This window comes from Canis aureus, chromosome X (genome assembly GCF_053574225.1).
Source record: "Canis aureus isolate CA01 chromosome X, VMU_Caureus_v.1.0, whole genome shotgun sequence".
NCBI lineage: Eukaryota > Metazoa > Chordata > Mammalia > Carnivora > Canidae > Canis > Canis aureus.
This window is the reverse complement of record NC_135649.1, coordinates 18,713,624-18,726,109: the sequence shown is the minus strand read 5'-3', so window position 1 is coordinate 18,726,109 and position 12,486 is coordinate 18,713,624. Positions and strand designations below refer to the sequence as shown.

At 44.5% G+C, this 12,486-nt stretch overlaps 1 protein-coding gene and 1 long non-coding RNA gene across 3 annotated transcripts in view; one reads left to right on the top strand and one right to left on the bottom strand.

The window, feature by feature from the left end:
* LOC144308521 (uncharacterized) overlaps nt 1-5,809 on the bottom strand; it is a 129,322-nt gene extending 123,513 nt beyond the window's left edge. The window contains exon 1 of the long non-coding RNA XR_013374999.1: nt 4,027-5,809. This is a non-coding gene — a long non-coding RNA (uncharacterized LOC144308521). The remainder of the gene's footprint in view (nt 1-4,026) is intronic.
* A 2,176-nt stretch (nt 5,810-7,985) lies between these two features.
* HPRT1 (hypoxanthine phosphoribosyltransferase 1) overlaps nt 7,986-12,486 on the top strand; it is a 38,380-nt gene continuing 33,879 nt past the window's right edge. Inside the window, exon 1 of one of the 2 annotated variants that reach the window (XM_077889749.1) lies at nt 7,986-8,195. In XM_077889749.1, coding sequence (XP_077745875.1) covers nt 8,169-8,195 — 27 coding nt within the window. In that variant the 5' untranslated portion in view covers nt 7,986-8,168. Of the gene's footprint in view, nt 8,196-8,350; nt 8,381-12,486 lie in introns of those variants that run through there. The other variant, XM_077889750.1, reaches the window with a different exon arrangement.

Here is a 12,486-nt window from a genome sequence, read left to right as displayed (position 1 = left end):
CAGATCAGATCTTGGTCCAGAAAAAGAACAGTAATTGGACAATTGATTAAACTTAGATAAAGATTCTAGATTGGTTAATAATTTTGTATCAGTGTTAATTTCCTGATTTTGATCATTGTACTAGGTGTGGTTATATTAAATGTTAACACTGGGGAAGGGTATACACATCTTGCTCCACTTACAATGGTGTTATGCCCTGATAAAACTACTGTAGGCTGAAAATATTGTAAATCGAAAATGCATTTCCTACAGTTGGGCAAAATCATCTAACGCAAAGCCTAATTTATAATAAAGTGTTGAATATCCCATGTAATGTATTGAATACTGTACTGAAAGTGAAAAACCACAATGGTTGTATGGATGCAGAATGGCTGTCAGTGTACGGGTTGTTCACCCTCATGATCATGTGGCTGACTGGGTGCTGTGGCTCACTGCCACTGCCCAACATCACGAGAGGACTGTATTACATGCCACTAGCCTGGAAAAAGATCAAAATCCAAAATTCCAAGTACACTTTCTACTGAACATGTACTGCCTTCGCACTATCGTAAAGTCAAAAAATTGCAAGTCAAACCATTGTAAGTTGGGAACCATCTGTACTGAGAAGTTTGAGAGAGAAAAACAGAACAGGGAGGTAGGACAATCAAGTGGTGTCCCAGAATTCAAGGGAATAGAGTCAAAAGAACACAATGACAAATAATATCAAATGCAATAGGGAGGACAGTTATAGGCCAAAAATTGTGTCCATTGGATTTGGCAAGATAACAGTCAATGGTGTTGTCCAAGCCAAGCTGTTTTGGCACCACTGTGGGCACAGAAGACAGACCACAGTGAGTGAGGAGGGTGGACAGCAAGTGAGAAAGTTGATAAAGCAAGTATTAACAACTCATGAATCTAGGGCTGCTGAAGAAGATTTTTTTTAAGATTGTATTTATTTAAGAGGGAGAGAGAGCAGGGGAGGAGCAGAGGGGGAGAGAATCTCAGCAGACTATGGAGCCCAACGCGGGGCTTGATGCCACGACCCTGAAACCACGACCTGAGCAGAAACCAACAGTCTGATGCTTAACTGACTGAGCCACTCAGGCACCCCAAAGAAAGAATTTTTCTAATTAAACAGTTTATTTTTTAAAATCCTAAGGAAGCAGAAAGCAACTTCCATTAGCCATGTGGGATTTTGAGAGTTTTAGAAATTGGTCTATATAAAAGACCATTTGCAATAATGTCAGAAGGCTATAAAAGATGTAAGACAAGGACAGTAGGTAGTTGCTAGAAAATTAAGCTCTGCAAATCATAGTTTAATGGTCATTAAGAAGACCCTGATAGAGACATGGAATGTTAGCATAGAGATTGAATGAGGGAACTCTGGGTGATTGGTGGCTGACAACTTTCAGATGAATAGATATAGAGTTTTAAAAGAATTCAATAAGAATACATGGTCCTAGGGGCACCTGGGTGGCTCAATGCTTGAGCATCTGCCTTTGGTTTGGGCTGTGATCCCAGATCCTGGGATCAAGTCTGGCATCAGGGAGCCTGCTTCTCCCTCTGCCTATGTCTCTGCCTCTCTGTGTCTCTAATGAATAAATAAATAGAATCTTTAAAAAGAGAAAAGAATACATGGTCCTATACTAGCACCTGGCCTTACTTGTTATAAACTCATTTCTTTGTTCCAAACTAAAGCCAGCATGCACGACTTAACAACAGCAGTTAACTTCCATTTTGACATTCCTGTCATAAAATATTTTACAAAATCAAATTTTTCTCAGAATCTCCTGGAAATTTTTCCGAGAACATGAGCTATGACATAAAGAGAGGACTTTAAATGCATTCATTCATTCAATTATTCATTTGCTTACTTATTTCTTGGATAAAAGAAACTTGGGTCTGTATGGGCCTGAAGGGAAAGACTAGAAAGAAGGAGATACAAATGCTATGGGAGAATAAGAGTAGATATTTGACAGAGACCAGTACCACAGGTGATGGATTGCAGGCCACAGACGGGTCTGCTGGTCAGAGGAGGGGCTCCTCAGCTCTGGGTCTGGAGGAGAGAAGAGACACAGTGTAGATGTGTATGGCAGGGACTGATGTGCTTCCTGTTTCCTCCACTCTCTTCATGAGCTATTGGGTTGAGTCAACCCCTCTAGAGTGAGGATGATGAAGTTGAACAGGGACATTCAGAACATTCCTGAGAGGAGTAAGACAGGATGCTGAACAAGGACTCGTGAAGGATTGTGAATGGGGTGTTAGGGCCCAGTCCCACGAATCTATGGAGGGACCAGTCTCCACGATTGTGGGATTTTCTCCAGTGCCTAGGCGAGGTAGATAGAACAGGTGTGGCTCTGCCATCTGGGCAAAGCAGAGGTGGAAGGGCACAAAGGACTTCCAGCAGTTGGTGAGAGTGGTTCAGGTGGGATCCTGAGCGAAGTGGGAAGTGAGGGAAGCCAGGGGCAGAGTGGCTGATCAGGGAATGGGAAGTCTCTCCCGTGGGCCTGAAGCACAGTTATGATAGGCAAGGTGGTCCAGGATGCCCGGAGAGGAAGGAAATCAGGGTGAGAAGTTGGGACACCATAGTGGAGAGATACCATCCAGCACCTCCCCCCCTTCCCCCCCCGCCGGCCACCGGCCCTACAGCACTGTAGGGGAGCTATACATTCCAGTTTGCCTGGGATTGTTATTGCAGCAACTTATCCAATTCAGCATTTGTCTGAGAGGTTTTGTTTTCCCACCCAGGGTAAGTATTAATAACTGAATCAACATAAGTCAGGATGGGGCTGTGGGACCACCACCTTTTAATTCCAGCTTCTGCCTCGGTCTTCTTTGCCTACCAGCCTGTGCAGTACATACGGAGAGAAGCAAATTCTCACTTTAATACAGTTAGACCTAAATGGCAACCAGTGATAACCCTTCTCCCTTTCTCTAATCTTTTCTAAATAGTATGTAACCCTCTCAAGGACAGCATGCTGGGTGTTCATCGATAACAGAGTGCACTCAGACCTTAGAAGTTAAAGACAACCGACTCATGCTTGTCCCAGGCAGGGACGAGAGGGAACATTCACCACTGTGTGCCCCTTTGTTGGACACTTGGGGTTCCAGAAGGGTATGCCGGCCATTTGTGCCCATGCCAAAGCCTACGAGATACAGGAAGCTGCCCGGCCATGAGTTGGTAGGCCAGTGGACGTAGCGAATTACATCTTTACATGTACATAAAGTATACTAAGGAAACAGAGACTGAGGTGTCGTGCCATAGAACAGAGTAAGTCACCTGAATGCTCTCAGTGCAGTGGTTATGTCATTCATTATATGGTGCAAATCTACAACACCCTTTTTTCCTACAAATTTGCAGTTCACCCTTTTCGGCACATGATTCAAAAACTAAAGTGCAAGATTAATGCAAAATTAAATGCCATATTTGTTACTCAAGACATTGATCATGACTGTGTAACATGAACAAAACAGTTGGCAATGCTTTATCATCCACGCGCATGGAGCACATGGCTATCACTGACCACAGGAAAACCAGGGGCATAAATTTGCAGAGACAGCTTCAGCATCAACCTCACAGGTTTGTAGTTATTTTAAGGAGGCTGTGCCCAAAGATGATGATTTAATGGGGTGCAGCTGCAGAGAGGGTATTTACGTATTGCTCTGTGAATGGCTTGTTTAGATCAACTGACTGTTCTTCAACATTCATTTGTTCATTTTGATTTCAAGTGTCCTGTACCACACTTGATCTTAGCCGAAAGGCCAAGAAGTGATCAAGTGTCCTGTACACGACAAAAAGTGTAGTAAGAGCTTTAAATAAGTAGCTCTATTTTCAGGGCTTCACAGTTAAATGATGTCAGTTATATGATGCCATCTATATCATTAGATATTTCAAATAGAAAATCAGTTGTATTAGCGCTCTCTGGAGAAACAGAACCCCATGTGTGTATGAGCCAGAGACAGAGGGGAGGGGGAGGGGAGGAGATAGAGAAGGAGGGGAGAAAATGAAAGACAGCGATGGAGATTTATTTTAAGGAATTAGCTTACACGTTTGTGGAGGCTTGACGAGTCCAAAATCTGATGGGGGAGGCCGGCTGGCTGGACACTGCCGGAGGAGTTGCAGTTCCAGTCCGAAGGCGGTCTGCTGGCAAAATTCCTCCTTGCTTAGCGGAGGTCAGCCTTTGCTCTATTCAGGCCTTCAAATGATTGGAGGAGGCCCGTCCACATTGTGGAGGGTAATCCGCTGTAGTCAAAGTCCACTGATTTAAATGTTAATCTCACCCAAAAACACACCTTCACAGAAACAGTCAGAATAATGTTTGTTCAGATATCTGGGTATTGTGGCCCAGCCAAGGTGACACATAAAATTAACTGTCAGTTTTGTTAATTCCAATACTGGTTCAGTTTTCATCCAGTTCATGGAGTCAAAGCAAAGCTTAGAGAAATGTATTCTGATGAAGGTGGAACATCCAAGATCACTAGGAAGGCTACTCTAAATTTAACATAAAAATTTAACACTTAGAGGGACGCCTGGGTAGTTCAGTTGGTTAAGCATCTGCCTTCCGCTCTGGTCATGATCCCAGAGTCCTGGGATCAAGTCCTGCATCGGGCCCCCTGCTCAGCAGGGAGTCTGCTTCTCCCTCTGTTTGCCATCCCCCCTGTTTGTGCTCTCTCTCCCTCTCTCTGACAAATGAATAAATAAAAGTCTTTTAAAAAATTCAACATTTAGGGACGCCTGGGTAGCGTCAGCGGTTGAGTGTCTGCCTTTGGCTCAGGGCATGATCCCGTATTCCTTTCCTTATCTCTTCCTGCATGCAAATATTCTAGTAAAACAGTGGCATACTTAGCATATTTGACACAGAATAGATAATTTTTAATTTAAAAAATGACAAAATTGGGGCACTTAGGTGGCTCAAGCAGTTAAGCACCTGATTCTCGATTTCAGCTCATGTCATGATTTCAGGGTTGTGAGTTCAAGCCCGGAGTTGGGCTCTGCGCTGGGTGTGGAGCCTTCTTGAGATTCTCTCTCTCCCTATCCCTCTCCTGGTGTGCACCTGCACACTCTGTCTCTCAAAAAAAAAAAGACAAAATGATTTTGTCTATATGAAAATTTTATTTCCTGTAATAGTAATAGCTATTTTCTTGATTTCTTTTTAGGACTTAAGACAATTATAATTTTAATTTTTCAAGTTTTTAAAAAGTAGGCTCCATACCCAGTGTGGGGCTTAACTCTCAACCCTGAGATCAAGAGTCACATGCTCTACTGACTGAGCCAGCCAGGTGCCCCAACTATTACAATTTTTTTTTTTTTTTACAATTTTAAAATAACACATTTCAGGGACACCTGTGGGGCTCAGCAGTTGAACATCTGCCTTCAGCTCAAGTCATGATGCCAGGGTCCTGGGATCGAGTCCAGCATCAGGCTCCATGCAGGGAACCTGCTTCTCCCTCTGCCTATGTCTCTGCCTCTCTCTATGTGTCTCTCATGAATAAATAATTTTTTAAAAATTAAAAAAAATAACATTTTGATTTTAAATATATTGTCCAAATTCAGCAATACATTTCATCTGTGAACCGGATTTTCACTTACCAAACAGAAGTATTACATCTTGCAAGTTTCACTATTTGCTGTTTTAAATTTTAAACACAAATAAAAGCTCCAAGCTGTCATAGAGTAACAGGATGGAAATAATAGTACTATTTGTCTTTACAGTTAGCAGGCTATCACTGTTTATTTCAAACCCCTGAGAATTCAGGAGTATGTGCTACCACAGGGGTTGGAGAAAGAAGAAACTGCAAGCCACAAACAAGCCAGAAGGTCTCTGAAGTGTTGGATTACCTACTTTAGAAACAAATGTGGCAGGCGGGGCAGGGGTGGGGGTGGGGGGGTGGGGGCTGGATGTGTACCTGAGTGGCTCATTTGTTTTAAGTGTCCAACTCCTGATCTCAGGGTCCTGAGTTCAAGACCCACCTTTAGCTCCAGGCTGGGCATGGAACTTACTTTAAAAAAAAAAGAGAGAGAGGGACACCTGGGTGGCTTGGTGGTTGAGCATCTGCCTTTGGCTCAGGGCATGATCCTGGAGTCCCAGGATTGAGTCCCATTATCGGGCTCCCTGCATGGAGCCCGGTTCTCTGCCTATGTCTCTGCCTCTCTCTATCTGTGTCTCTCGTGAATAAATAAATTAAATCTTTAAAACATAAAAAAGAGAGAAACAAATGTAGCTGAGTCCACATGTGCCAGGGGCCCAACATATAACTGTAAGTGCTCTAACTCCTGGTGGAACACAATGTTTGTTAAAAGGATAAGTAATAAAAATGTGCTGATATGAACCTCAAAGTCTATATCCAATAGAAATGCATTCATGTGTTTATGTACAAAATAGGTACGAAATGTTCACAGCAGCACTATTTGCAATAAACCAAACCTGGAAACTGACCAAATGTCCATCAGTAGAATAACAAATAAGAAGTCTTAGATGCTAGAAGGATAGAGTGAAGAATTGTTTAAGGTAATAATATGGAACGCATAGCATTGTTATTAACATTTTTTGAAGCAAGAGCTATGCTAGGCATTCTTGCATAATTTTGTTTAATCCTCACCATGCCCTGTGGTTAAGATATAAATTATCTTCAGGGATCCCTGGGTGGCGCAGCGGTTTGGCGCCTGCCTTTGGCCCAGGGTGCGATCCTGGAGACCCGGGATCGAATCCCACGTCGGGCTCCCGGTGCATGGAGCCTGCTTCTCCCTCTGCCTGTGTCTCTGCCTCTCTCTCTCTCTCTGTGACTATCATAAAAAAAAAATTAAAAAAAAATATCTTCATTTGACATATAAGGAAACTGAGGCACACAGAGGCCGAGGATCCTGCTCAAGGTATAACACTAGCTAGTGGTGAACTCAACTCAGGATTTAAACTCAGATCTCAGTCCAAACCCCACATGTACCTTTTCCATTATAGTCTGTTATCACTCCATGATAGATAGGGGAGGCAGAAAAACTCAGACACTATGGTGTTCCCAGACTCATACACGATAAAATCACAACTGCTATTCTTTCTTGGGCACCTACTACGAGGCAAGTAGTATGCTAGGTGCTTTACATAAGTGATTTTTACAATTCTCACAATAAACCTTCATAGGAAGAATTATTCTCATTTTTTTTATGAAGGCTCAGAGTTCAATGACGCCCAGGTTCACAAATCTCTTACCATCACATATCCTCAGTGGCCCTAATAGAGGACACCTAGCATGCGCTGGGCACTCTGGTGGGTGCCGGAGCTGTAGGAACGGCAGGAATGGAACAACTGTTATTTGCTTACCTGACTTACGTGAGACTAGAGGAGGATCCCCCCTCAACCCGCCCCAATTCCAAACAGGAATTTGTGGAGGCAAAAATAAAGATCAGTAATAGCAACGGTTCCCACTTCCTGATTATGCAATGTCCTAGGTACTGTGCCGTCTACATGCGTATGCGCACACAGATGCCGCGTCTAATCCTCACAACAATCCCGTTAATATCCTCACTTTACTGAGACGAAAAGAGGCTCAGGAAGTCTGATTCGCACAAGGTCACAGAGCAGTAAGGTGTCCCCCGCCGGATGTGTACCCTGATCTGCTCACCCTAGGGCTCCTAGGTCTGAACTCACACACCCTGTTAAAGTTTTTGGTAGAACTGGGCCACCAGTCGGGCAAACGGAATCCGCAATGCGGTCCAAGGTCTTGGGAAGGAGACGCCGGGCGAGAGGAGCACGTGGTGACTGCAAGCGGAAGAGCCGGAGCCCAGTTTAGCGCACTGGGAAGAAGGCGGCGACAGGTCTGGGAATCCTGGAGCCGGAGGTCCCGCTGGGAGACCCAGGGAAAACGGGACGCAGGATGCGCGCTAGGAGTCGCCGCTTCTTCCGGAGGAAAATTCCCACCTCGTGCGCTTGGAAACCCGCAGGCGCCGGCGGAGACTACCGGGCGGCCTGTGGGCGGAGCCGGGGGCGGGGCGGAGCCGGGGGCGGGGCGAGCCGGGGCGGGGCCTGTTAGGCTCGGCTTGGCGGCGGCGGCGGCCTAGAGCGCAACGGCAGAGCAAATCTCTCCGCTTTCCCGCGGGTCGCCGCCTTCTGCAGGAGAACCTCCGCCTCCTCTGCTGCAACGCCGGCTTCCTCCTGTTCAGGCTGCCGTCAGCCCCCGCGCCCGCCGGCTTCGTAATGGCGACCCGCAGCCCCAGCGTCGTGGTGAGCAGTTTGGCCCGCCCGGCCGTGGCGGCGGCTGGCGGCCCCTGAGGCGCGCGGCCCGCAGTGCGGCCGCCGGGGCCCGGGGTGGCCCGGGGAAGCCCGGAGGGGCGGGAGGCGGCCGCTGCGTCCCGGCTCGGGCTTTACGTCACGCAGGGCGGCGTGGGAGACGGATGGCGAGGTGTGGGGTGGGTGCCCCGGGACATGCCCGGCCTGGAGGGCTGCGTGTGGGAGGAGAGGGTGGAAATGGCGTTTTGGTTGACTTGTGCCGCTGGGGAGCGTGCTGCGGGGAGGGGCCCGCGGGCCAGTTTGGGGATGATCTGGCGCGCCGCGCGGGTCGGGGGGGGGGGTGCGTTTTTTCGGAGAGGCCCTTCTCTAAACTGGGGGTATGCTGCCCAGGCCCTGTGTAGAGGGTCCAGGCATGGAATGACCACATAGGGCACGCAGGGACTGGCATTTGCACCCAGTTCCGCAAATACCATAATGACTGTGCGAATGCGCATTGCCTGGTCGAATCCTCACAGCAACCTTGGTAGCGGTAACCATACCTACCTTTTTGCATACAAGGAAATACTGAGACGATATTAGGTAATTTTCCCACGGCCCAGAGGTATCCAGGTCTCGAAATCAGATAAGCCTCAATCTGGATCCTATGCTCTTTGATCCTACAGGGACAAAAAATGCGAATCTGGTCCTTACCTTCAAGGACATTCATACCATCATCAATCAGCCTCTGGTATCTTGTCTCCAACCTCATTGGTTCTTTTTGTTTCTCGAACAAACCAAGCTGCATCGCACCCCCCACCTTTCCGATCATGCTTGCTAAAATGGCCAACACCCCTGCCAAACAGTTAGATGCCTTCGTCTGCATCGTCATCATCATCGTCATATTATTTTCACAGTTACCCAATTACCTGTTGATCGTCTCTCATTAATCATAAACTTTATAAGGTCAGGGACCACCACTGTATTCCCAGCACATAGGATGGTGCCTGGCATGTAATAAATTCTCAATAATGGTTTGTTAAATGATTAAATTAAATAATTAATCCGTTAAGCCCTTAAAAAGGAAGGATTCTGTTGATATTAGGCAATGTGGCTTAAGGTAAAGACCAATGCTCTTAATGGAGTCAGGCCTGGAATCCTGCTTGTTTGGGCTATTTACTAGCTGTGTGGCCTTGGGTAACTTACATCACCTTTCTGAGCTAAAGTGTCTTTAATGTATTACTGAGGTGCTAGCTGCCACTTGGTGTTACTGAAAAGATTGTAAGACTGTCTGCAGTCTGAACAACCTTTCCATGGTCCTTGACTGGGAATAGTAATAGTAGCTATCATTGTGTTTACCGATATAGTCCTATTTAGTCCTCAAAACAACCCTGTAACAATAGCATGATGATTTTTTCCAGTTTTATTTATTTATTAGAGAGGGGAGGTGGGGAGAGAGCCTCAAGCAGATTCCCTGATAAGCAGGGAGCCTAATGCTGCTGGATCCAGGACTCTTGAGATGAATTAGCATGATTATGACCATTTTACAGAGGAGGAATCTTTGAAGCCTCGGAGAGGGTAATTTAACCTCTCACTATACCCACATGGCACATTTATAAAGAGGAACTCAGACTCAAACCTAGGTCTCTCTCAAGAGCCTATGCTTAAAATGGTACACTAATAGTGGGTGCTCAAAAAATGGTGGGCGCTGTTGTTTTTATTCAGTTGCTGAGGAAGTTAGATACTTTTAACTTTGGGGTATGATGCCTGCCCCAGCACACAGTGAATTATTTTTGTTAGAACTACTAGTTTTGTTTCAACATTAAGATCTTCATTGTGTTTTTGGTTTGCAAATTCCTGTTCCTTTTTTTATTTCCTTCCCAGAAATTCTCTGCATGTTAGTAATAACAAACACTCATATAGTGTTTACTATGTGCTGGTTTCTTTTCTAAGCCCTTTAGGTATAATTAACTGGTTTGATATTTTTAATTTATTTTTGATTTTTCAATGATTTTTAAATAATTTAAAAAAAAAGATTTCATTTATTTGACCGAGAACAAGCTAGCACAAGCAGGGGGAGTGGCAGGGAGAGGGAGAAGCAGGAGCAGGCTCCCTGCTGAGCAGGGAGCCAGACATGGGGCTCTATCCCCAGACCCTGGGATCATGACCTGAGGCAAAGGCAAATGCTTAACCGACTTAGCCACTTAGGCGCCCTGGTTTGATATTTTTACTTATTTATTTGACAGAGAATGAGAGAGCACAAGAAGGGGAAGCAGCAGGTAGAGGGAGAGGAAGAAGCAGGCAACCTGCTCAGGGAGCTTCAGCTCATGACCTGAGCTGAAGGCAGATGCTTAACCAACTGAGCAGGCACCCCATGGTTTGATATTTTTAAATTTAAAAAGAAATTTATGTGGCTCAGAGAGAGTAAGTAACTTACCCAAGATCACCCAGCAATGCTAGGATTTGAATCTAAGTTATCTGGCCTGAGTCTGCTCTTAACCTCTCCATTTTTAAGTTAGTAGTAACAATAGTAGGTATTTATTTAGTATTTACTATGTCTTAGGCATTGAAGTAAGTATTTTGCAGATATTACCTAGTGTAAACGTCCCAGAGTTACAAAATAGGTTTGCTATGAGGTAGGTAAACACTAGCATGACCTTGGAAGCACAGATGGTGAAGTGACTTGCCTGACATCACAGGTGAAATTGGCCCCCAGATCTGCCTGATACAACCCATGCTGCTTGTATTAAACTGCCAGGGGAAAATTGCACACACATGAACTAAGAACAAGCTTCTGGATTTTTGCACATTAATGTGAAACATCAGATAAGCATTATGAGTGTATTCGGTCTTCTGAATTTCAGGATGGTAGTGCTAGATGTGTAATGTACTACCCAGTCAATAATTTTCACAGAATTGATAGACTAGTGCAATTTTTTTGGGTCCACAGCCCTATAATTGTTATCAAACAGGGTTTTAGACTAACATCAGTCAATGTAGACCAGAATTATTCTCTGTGATCACCAAGAAATGGAGCAATTTGGTTTGGAGGCTTCTGCAAATTGAGTAATGTGACATGTGTACTGTAGATTCATCTTGTTTTCTGTCCATTGTTGGTATCTGGATATTGCAGAAAGTCCATAGGCAGGAATTGGGAAAAGGGCAAAAAGACCAACCAGATCAGCAGAGAAGAGGGGTCTTGGGAGCTTTCTTTTAGTTTTCTTATAGTTCATCAGGTAGTAACTGGGCCATTTCATGTGAAGAGATGCTAAGAATGCACTTAGCCTTCTTTCTTTCTGTAATTTTATCCTGTGTGGATTCAGTAAGACTCATAGGCTGTAAAAGTGTCAACCACCTTTGTTAATATCAATAGAGAGACTCCATTGTTACTTTGCCACCAAATTACTAACATTTAGAATAAGTTGCTGCTAATAAGAATTCATACAAACTTGGAATTGCTATGGAACTACTCTCTTTAACAGTGTGCTTCTGATAATTGATAGGTATATATTTTTTTGTTCAGAATGCACATGGTTATTATTCCACTATGCACACTAATCAAAGGAAAGATCATAGTGTAGGATAAATTCATGTATTTGCACATATAGTAGTTATAGGCCGACCTACTTAGGAGCAGCTAATAATTTACCCCTGGGTTGAATAATTAAGAGTGTTGATTTTAAGGGTGTCTGGGTGGCTCAGTCAGTTGAACGTCCAGCTCTTGATTTTGGTTCCAGTCATGATCTCAGGGTCCTGCACTGGGCTCCCCACTCAGTGGGGAGTCTGCTTAGGGATTCTCTCTCTATCTCCCTCTCTGCACCTCCCTTTAAAATAAATAAATAATTTTTTTAAAAAATGCTGATTTTAACTCTTATAACCCTTAGATTCTTATAAATCTTTTAATTCCTTTACCCCTAGAAGGGAGAGTAAGCAATTTATATATGTAATTTATTTGTAAGACGGATATAAAATTGGAAGATGAACATACTGCTAGCTTTAATTATTTTCACGTTAAGAATTATGTGTATCGGGGATCCCTGGGTGGCTCAGTGGTTTAGGGCCTGCCTTTGGCCCAGGGCACGATCCTAGAGTCCCGGGATCAAGTCCCGCATCGGGCTCCCGGCATGGAGCCTGCTTCTCCCTCTGCCTGTGTCTCTGCCTCTCTCTCTATGTCTATCATAAATAAATAAATAAATCTTTTTTAAAAAGAATTATGTATATCAATGATTCATAATTTTAGTTTTATGATAACCTGGGTTATCACAGATTATTCCAAGGGGATGGCATATACTTTACTTTGGTGTTCTTT